Here is a 9,917-nt window from a genome sequence, read left to right on the forward strand (position 1 = left end):
TCGGCGACTTCCTTGTGAGAGGTGTTAATATCTCTCCTTTGATGACGCGTTCCAGTGCGTCGTAGTATTGAGCCTTGTCTTTTGAGGACTCCACTTCCTTCATCTTGCCTTTGTCACGCTTGGCCCTTTCTGACCTTTGGGCCTTCGTGATACTTGGCTCGGAAGATGTTGTCGTAGCCTGCCCTTCCAATCTCTTCGACTTATTCGACGAGTGCATATCCTCGCCATGGGACGCGAACCGCTGACATTCGCACAAAATCTTCCAAGCTTTGAAATGCTTGAATCTCACTCCATGGTTGACCTTGTAGATCTCATGTGTCTGTTTAGTGATTCGTTCATCACTCATTTCTCGTAGATCGTCTTCCACAACTTGACGTCCTTTTGGACGCGTTGAAAGTGAGATTTGGTCTGCTTGTTGTCACGTGCATGAGTCCCCTTAGGCCGAACATCGTTGTATCTTCGTGTAATATCTCCCCAATATTTGAGAGCCTTTTGATTCGTACCCTGGATTGAGTTGTGGGTAGCCTCCGCCCACAACATACAAACAAGCTCCGTCTCTGCCGTGGTGTGCCCGGTTCGGGTCTTCGACTGCATCGTCTTGAACGGCACGAGTTGCGTTCAATGTGGTTGGAAGAGAGTCCGGGGAGAAGATATTCGAGCCTTGAGAGAAAAGCACAAAACCCATCATCGGGAAAAAAAAACTACAAAATCTCGGAAAAGAATGAGGAATACCTGAGCCTTGAGCTATACTTTTCATATAGTCGTTGAATTGGTCTTCCATTTATTGTAGTAAATTTAAAAGTGAAAAGAGAGAAGAAAATGAAAAAATAAGAGAGGTAGAGAGAAAAATGGAAAAAGAATGTAGTGTTGATGTAGAAAATGAATTAGAGAATAAAGAAAATAAAAAAGAAAAATAAATAAAAGAAAACAGTCGTTGCAATCAATGATCATATTTTAAAAAATTAAAATTTATCGTTACAACCATTTTTCCATTTTTTTTTTAATATTTAAAGTGGGCGCGTGTACACGCGCCTCACTTTCTCTCGCTCGCACCCAACGCCTTGCCTCAACTCCATGTCGAATTCGGGGAGTGTGCCAGCGCCTCCAGCGCGCCGCATCAAGGCGGTCTTTGTACCCCCATTGAAAATGCTCTTATATAAACTCTTTATTTTCTTTAGATAGATTAAAAGTATCAAATAAAAAAAATTAAAGATCGCGTCACGGTGGACTCGAATTTGAGACCTTTGGCCTTATACATTAACTACTTTACCGCTTGGCCAACACACATACACACAAAATACTGTGATTTAAACCGAGCAAAGAAAATATTATTAAAGAACATAGAGTTTGTGGCTTGTGGAATTTGAACCCCTTATATAAGCTCTTTAAAATAGCTTACAAGTTGTGTAGGAGTAAATTTCTTCAAAGTATTTGGTAAATTATGTCTTTAAACAACTTGTAAGCTGTAAAAATAAATTCTTTTACTACAATTTATCTTTTCATAATCTTTACACTATACAACAATCATTTTATAAATATTATTCAATCATAATTTATTATTTTCATAATATGGTCTTTTTTAATTGTCTATCTCTAATAAATACTCCCTCCGTCCACGAAATTTATGCCATAATTTCCATTTTCGTCTGTTCACAAAAAATATGACAAATTCATTTTTAGTAGTAGGTCTACACCACTCCCCTCACATTTAAAGTGGAATTCTTACTCAACTACTAGCTTCACTTACATTTTATTAAAATTCGTGCTAAAAGCAATGTAGCATAAATTTTGTGAACGGGGAGAGTATATTTTTCTATGCAGCATAAAATTCTCTGAATAATTTAATTATAAGCTTATTCAAATATTTTAACTATTTATAAGGTGTAAAACTATATCTACTAAATTATTACTCCCTCCGTCCCGCGAAGCATGACACACTTTCCATTTTGGGTTGTCCCATGAAGCATGACACGTTTCCTTTTTTGTCAATAATTATTACATTCTCTCTCCTACTTTATCACCTTTATTATATTCTCTCACCTACTTTATCACTTTTATTACCTTCTCTCTCCTACTTTATCAATTTTATACTTTATTAATTACACACTTAAAACACTAATCTACAATTCCTTAATTCCCGTGCCGAACTCAAACGTGTCATGCTTCGCGGGACGGAGGGAGTAGAACGTATAATTTCTTTCAAATAATTGATCTATTGCGAGTAGACAGTAGGTGAAATAATTATGCAACACGTTCTAGCATGAAAAAAAATATTAAAATAAATGTGTGGAATGAAGATAAAATAAGTAATAAACAGGAAAATTAAATGGAAAATTGACTAGCGCAAGAAGAGTAGGTGGAACGATTGGAAACGGGTTGCGATGCGTCAGCGGTTGCAGCTACCTTTTCTTCCCTCACCTCTCATTCTCTCTCAATTCGTAAATCTCACCTACCCAAAACACCCCTCTTCTCGTATTTATTGTTTCACTCTCTCTTCGCCTTCTTTCCTCAAACAGAAACTGCAACTTCTCTCTCTCTCTCTCTCTCCCTCTCTCTCAATTCACTAACGCAAACGGAGTAGCTAGCAGTTAATCGATCAACGATGTTGTCGGTGGCAGCCGCCGAAGCTCAGAATCCAGAGCTCTCATCTCACGCGCTGCCGCAAACTCGATCACCGGAAGAAACTCATATCTTCGTTTCCAAACTCCCCACCATTCCCATCTCCAATGATATCCCACTCCACACATACTGCTTCCAGAATTACGCGCAGTACCCCGATCGCCCCTGCCTCATCGTCGGCACCGGCGCCGGAAAATCCTACACCTTCGCCGAAACGCACCTCATCTGCCGGAAGGTCGCCGCCGGCTTCTCCAATCGCGGAATTAAGAAAGGCGATGTGATCATGGTGCTCCTCCAGAACTGCGCCGAATTCGTCTTCACGTTCATGGGGGCTTCCATGATCGGCGCCGTCACCACCACCGCCAATCCTTTCTGCACCTCCAATGAGATCTTTAAGCAGTTCAAGGCCTCCAAATCGAAGATGATCGTCACGCAGGCTATGTACGTCGACAAGCTCCGCGACACCGGCGACGAGTCCATCGTATTCGGCGAGGATTTCTCCGTCGTCACCATCGACGCCCCGCCGGAGGGATGCCTGCCTTTCTCCGCGCTCTCGGAGGCCGACGAGGCCACCGCGCCGGAGGTCGAGATCGATCCGAACGACGCCGTCGCACTGCCGTTCTCCTCCGGGACCACCGGACTGCCCAAGGGCGTGATCCTCACGCACAAGAGCTTGATCACCAGCATCGCGCAGCAGGTCGACGGCGACAACCCTAATTTATACCTCAAGCCGGACGACGTCGTTCTCTGCGTGCTGCCGCTCTTCCACATCTACTCCTTGAATTCGGTGCTTCTCTGCTCGCTCAGAGCCGGCGCCGGCGTTCTGCTTATGCAGAAATTTGAGATCGGCTCGCTGCTGGAGCTGATTCAGCGGCACCGCGTCTCGGTGGCGGCGGTGGTGCCGCCGCTTGTGCTGGCGCTGGCGAAGAATCCGCTGGTGGACAACTTCGATTTGAGCTCGATCAGGATGGTGCTGTCCGGGGCGGCGCCGCTGGGGAAGGAGCTGGAGACGGCGTTGCTCAGCCGTCTGCCGCAGGCAGTTTTTGGACAGGTACGCCGCCCTCTTTGGACGTCAAAAGTGAAAACTAACCCATTTACCTAACTTAATTTTCATGTCCTTTAAATGATCCTGATTTATTCCGGAAAATACAAAATGCAATTTATTTACTCTCTTAGCTGCTTATATGTATTTATATATAACAAAATTTAATTTCATTTTTCATGTATCGAGATGATAAGAATACAGAACTGAAATAATATAATTATGATTTCTTTTATGCTAGTACTTCTCTTCGTCCCACGAATCTTGAGTCATTTTTTTTCCCACGAATTTTGAGTTATTTCTTTGTATGGCAAAAAAAATTCTTTTATTTATATTTTTTTTTCACCTACCACACTTACACATTAAATATTATTTTCTTAATTTCTGTATTGAAAAAAATTGCCTCAAGATTCCCATAAGTAATACTCCCTCCGTCCCTAAAATAACTTCCTCTTTTTCCATTTTGGGACGTCCCCAAATAACTTCCTCTTTCTTTCTTTCCATTTTTGGAAACCTACCCCACCACTAATAATACTTTATTTATTCTCACTTTTCACTTTTCACCACTCCCAATACTAATTATAACACTTTTCACAACTTTCAATAATAATTATATCATTTTTTCTCTACTATTAATACACTTTACAACTTTTTATTAAAACCCGTGCCGTCCCCAAAGAGGAAGCCATTTCAGGCACGGAGGGAGTATTTTTAAAATTTTGTATATGTATGAAAATTAGTTGGGTAGGTGGGATGTGTAGGTAGGTAGGATGAATGGACTGTTTCTTTTGCCAAATGTTGACGTGTTGCATGTATAACTAATGGAATCCCTCCACATTTTTGTAACACTTGCATGTATTACTTTCTCAATGTCCAATTATAAAATAATAATGAAATGCTTATAAAACGAAACATGGCATGAAATTTAAGTTTATAAAATAAAATAGGAGTAGTATTCTATTTTCAGTCTCAGCTCATCTCATAAATTCCGTATGGTGTATCTAACCTAACTAGATAATCAGGTTAAATATTATTTATGGATACAGTACGCATAACTTGCTGTACAATTTATTTAACATGCATGTGACGTGAAGGTTGACATTCTTACTTATATTCTACAATTTAATTAATTGAACAATTTATTGTAAAGATGAGACTGAACGACTCTTTATGAAAGGAGTATCGCTATAGATGACTAAGTTAATTAAAGTAAATACTAGTGGATAAGAATGAACTATAAGCCATTCAGTTGGTCAATAATATAGAATGGTAGCGCCAGCTAACTTTGGTTAAAATTTGATGCAATGTGTCTTTAAGTTTTTTGGCATATGATCTCGACATTTGCTGTGTCTAGTAACCGTTCATTTATTTTATATACACGCAATAATTAATTTGATTTGCTTAATTAATTGACGTATTTCCTTGGCAATAAAGTGGACCCGTGTAAGTGCAATTGCGTAATTGATGGGCCCGCCAACTATTTAAGGTTGCAGTTCAACTACTCAATGTAACGTTAATACGTCAATCTTTCTAAATAGTACTCCCTCCGTTCCAAACGAAATGTCATGTTTTTCTTTTTGGGCTGTCCCAAACGAAATGTTTTGTTTCCTTTTTTGGCAATACACTCTCTCTCTATACTTAATTCCAAACGAAATGTCATGTTTTTTTTTTTGGGCTGTCCCAAACGAAATGTTTTGTTTCATTTTTTAGCAATACACTCTCTCTCTATACTTAATATTTAAATAATTTCCACCAACTCACTTTATCTACTTTATACACATTTCTTAATCTACGTGCCGAAAAGAAAGTATGACATTTCGTTTGGGACGGAGGGAGTACTAGTACATATTTTGGACCGTTGGAACTCGAAAAAAGCCAAAACAATTTTTTTATTTTACTTGTTCATCACATGTTTCTTTTTCGTTATTTTTTCATTTTGTTTAATTGAAGAAAATAAGTAAAGTCTGGTTTATGATTAATTAGGGTTATGGCATGACTGAGGCCGGGCCGGTATTATCTATGTCCCCGTCGTTCGCGAAGCAGCCACTACCAACCAAGTCCGGCTCCTGCGGCAATGTCGTCCGCAATGCCGAGCTCAAGGTCGTCGACCCCGACACCGGCTGCTCCCTCCCCCGCAACCAACCGGGCGAAATTTGTATTCGTGGACCCCAGATCATGAAAGGTATTATTTCAATAGTTTTATTATCTTCCGCTTGATCTCTTAACTCAAAATAATACTTCATACGTTCCAATATGTCCCAATTATATACGCTGATTGAATTTTGCACGAGGGATAAGAAAGTCACTGAAAAATATACAAGTAACTTTTTAATATACTTATATTTATTATTTGACAATTCATTAATGCTAGAGTTTATCAAAGAATTAATTAGCTAGGGGTAGTAAATGAACTAAAAATGCATCACCTCTTATGTGAACTAGGGTACTTGAATGATGCGGAGGCGACTGCTAGAACCGTAGACGTGGACGGTTGGCTCCACACCGGGGACATCGGATATGTGGACGACGACGACGATGTTTTCATTGTAGACAGGGTGAAGGAACTCATCAAATTCAAAGGCTTTCAGGTAACTTATACGTATATTTATGTCAACACAATATATATATATATATATATGTGTATGCATGTAAAGGGAAGATATAATGTATGTATTGGTATTGTTGACGATGAGCAGGTCCCACCAGCTGAACTGGAGGCTCTTCTCATCTCCCATCCCCAAATTTCTGATGCTGCCGTTGTACCGTAAGTCATCAAAAAACATGTAATTTTTTGTACTATTATTTTTATAGTAGTCCACGAAATTTATAATTTAATTTTGTTATGATATGTAACAGGCAAAAAGATGAAGCTGCTGGTGAAGTTCCCGTGGCTTTTGTAGTTCCATCAAATGGATCCGAACTAACTGAAGAAGCTGTCAAAGAATTCATTTCCAAACAGGTAATTTAAAACCCTAGGAAAATAATATTTAGTATTTTATTGCTATATATATTTTAGAAAGTAATTTGGGTTTAATTTTTGAGCAGGTTGTGTTTTATAAGAGACTGCACAAAGTGTACTTTGTTCACGCCATTCCCAAGTCGCCAGCTGGTAAAATATTGAGGAAAGATCTGAGAGCCAAACTTGCTTCTGCAGCTTCCCCCACATCTTAATTTTATATTCAACCTTCGGAAGTATTTTATTTAGATCTATATATCATTTCTTGCCTCGCCTCTATTGCCAAATTTCCTTGTTTATATAATTTATTTGTCATAAGCAAGCAGTTTTTTATCATGTAATTTTTTTTTTTTTTTTTTTGGAGACATCAATTGTTTGTATTCGTTATGTCATGCATTCGATCCATTAAATATTAATTTGCAATAAATAAGTTATGTGGTGATCTTTCTTAATTTTTTGATACAAGCATGTTCACATGCAGGTACTACTTCTCTTTTCTGCTTAGATTTCTCGTTTAAATTAAAACAACGCTAGCATTACTAGTTCTTGAAAGCAATATCAGTTTATTTTCGATCCCAGACTATTTTGAGCTTTTCAAAAATATCCCCAACTATTGAAAATGTCAATTAGAAACATGAATTATCTCAAATTTATCAAAAATGTCATGAACTATCAAATATATCAATTAAAGTTTTGAATTATAGGTAAACTATCAAAAATCTTGGGAGTCCATTTTCCAGCTTCAGAATATTGGCGTTGGGCCCGTCTGATGTCATAGTTTATAAATAAAAATTTGTAAAAAATGATTTGGACCAAATATATGTTTGGTGTGAAGAGTAGGCTTGTAAATGAACCAAGCCTCTCGCGAATTATTTGATGCTCGGAAAGTTCGTTAATTTTCAAAATGAGTCGAACTCGAGCCTGAAACCGAACTTGATAAAATTATCAAGCCGAACTCTAGCCTGCATATATTCGACTTGTAAGCTCGCGAACATATTTTGCTCAAACCTTAACGATCCTATTCACGAATAGGTTCGTGAAAGTATTTGAGAATAGGCTCGCAAATATGACAAATTATCTATGAAATAAAATAAAATTATACTTCCTTCGTCCCTGAAAATTGTGACCTTAATACTATATCGTGACATCCTTGAAAATTGTGTTCTTTCCTTATTTGGAAATGACCCCACAAACTTTCTCTTTCACTATTTACAAAAAAATGTGGGACTCAATCTCCACTCAAACACAATTACAACACTTTTTTTATAAAAAACTTGTACCATCCCCAGTGGGTCACAATTTTTAGGGACGGAGGGAGTAAGTTGTGACTCGTATATAGAAAAAGAAATATACGTCTGAACAAGATGAATTGAGTAAGGATCAATTGAGAATCTACAAGTAGTGTGAGAATTGAGAATTCGTTTGAACAGTGGCAAACAAGTCATTCCATTTTGATGAACAAATCAATAATTTTTATGAACAAGCATTTTGGTCTGAGGTTCAAATCCTAGAGGTGACAAAATTTTCAACATATTAAATAGATATGTTTGTTCATCAATTATATTGGTATGTTCCTATAATTTATTAATTTTGTTCATCATTCTCAATTCTTAAGATAAATCAAATTCTCAATACAACCTAACCCTATATATATATAGGGTGGGCTTCTATTGAGAAACCCTCTTAGAGATAGAAATTAGAATTAATCTCCACAATTGATTAATTGGTAACAGACGGATCAAATCAAGTTATTTTTGTGATTTAATAATTAAGATTATAAGAGGTAAATTCATTTTCGCGTTCGTAAGGGTTAAATCTATCCTCTTTATTTTTGTCAGATAACGAAGATTAATTAACATCCCGAATTTTTATCTCTTTCCATAAAAAACGGTGATTTGAAATGATTATATGAGTTGTATTTACAGATTCCTGGTTCAGAATTTCATTTTTCACCGAACATGTTCGATTAAGGGAAGACGGTGCCGTCGATTCGAAGGAAGTTGATTTTTCAGCGAACTATGCGGGTGGCTTGATCATGCATAGATGGGCAAACTTAATTTTTATTTTTTTTTCTGATTGATTTACTTGTAGTTATGTTGGTAATTAACCAGTGCTTCATTTGGACATTATCATATTTTTTTATGTGTTTTAATTTATTTTAGTTGGATTTTTTAAGACTCTTAAATGGAATTAACACTCGGGAATTTTAATTCTTTATCATGTTTTGTTCTTTTGTTGTTTTTGGTTTTGTGGATTAAGTTTTGTTCGAACGTATTATAATTGAATTAGCATCTAATTATCTTCGTGCTTGTTTACCTATCTAATAAATATCTGAAGTACTTCTTAATTCTTGCGAACGTATAGCATGTTTTGACGATATTTTTTTGTGTTGCTTCGTTCATGTATATGGTCGCATAGAAGATGAATGCAGGATGTGTATCACATAAACAAGGTATCAATTTGTACACATGTAGTATTTTATACTTCTATCGCATTTATCTTTTCATCTTTTAATTTTGAGCTGTTAATTCCTCAACATTTCACAAAAAGTACAAAATTCCTCTTATTTTTGATGGACACTTAATTTCATTCAATATTTTGCATTTTTTTATTTCTTATTTCTTAATTGAATCCCTAATTCTTAAAGTTTCAATTGAGGTATTATATTTAGGAGTGAGCAAAAAATCCGAAACCGAATAACCGAATCAATCCAAACCGAAATTTTAAAATATGGTTCGGTTTTTTCAATTTTTCGGTTCGGTTCGGTTTTTTTTCCATAAAATTTCGGTTTTTCGGTTCGGTTCGAATTTTTTAAAACCAAACAAAACCGAAAAACCGAATTATATTTATAATATATATATAATATTTTAATTATAATTTTATAATATCTAACTTCTAATATTTTTTAATTTTATAGTTTTTTTTTCGAAAATTTCGGTTTTTTCGGTTTTTTTTCGAAATTTTCGGTTTTCTTCGGATTAATTTGGTTTTTCGGTTCGGTTTGGTTTTAATTATAAAAATTTCGGTTAATTCGGTTCGGTTCGGTTTTTTTAAAACCGAATTAAAATATGATTTGGTTTGGTTTTAGCAAAAACCGAACCATATAACCGAATGCTCACCCCTAATTATATTCTTAATGACAGTCATTATATAAGTAAAATATTTTATAATTTAATTAGGATTGAATCTACGAAATACTAACACACATGAATCTTGGAAATATCAACTGCTCTAATTCTTGGCATCCATATTAATCAAATGCACATATAAATAAATTAAAGAAAAAAAATGGAAAGTTTC

At 36.4% G+C, this 9,917-nt stretch overlaps 1 protein-coding gene across 1 annotated transcript; it reads left to right on the forward strand.

Moving 5' to 3' along the window:
* The first annotated feature begins 2,313 nt into the window (after positions 1–2,313).
* On the forward strand, positions 2,314–7,069 carry LOC130993278 (4-coumarate--CoA ligase 2). Its single transcript, XM_057918108.1, has 6 exons — positions 2,314–3,670; positions 5,645–5,843; positions 6,104–6,249; positions 6,358–6,425; positions 6,518–6,620; positions 6,707–7,069. The coding sequence occupies exons 1-6, from the start codon at positions 2,603–2,605 to the stop codon at positions 6,830–6,832; spliced, it is 1,710 nt and encodes a 569-aa protein (XP_057774091.1). The 5' UTR covers positions 2,314–2,602; the 3' UTR covers positions 6,833–7,069.
* The last annotated feature ends 2,848 nt before the right edge of the window (positions 7,070–9,917 follow it).

This window comes from Salvia miltiorrhiza, chromosome 7 (genome assembly GCF_028751815.1).
Source record: "Salvia miltiorrhiza cultivar Shanhuang (shh) chromosome 7, IMPLAD_Smil_shh, whole genome shotgun sequence".
Classification (NCBI taxonomy): domain Eukaryota; kingdom Viridiplantae; phylum Streptophyta; class Magnoliopsida; order Lamiales; family Lamiaceae; genus Salvia; species Salvia miltiorrhiza.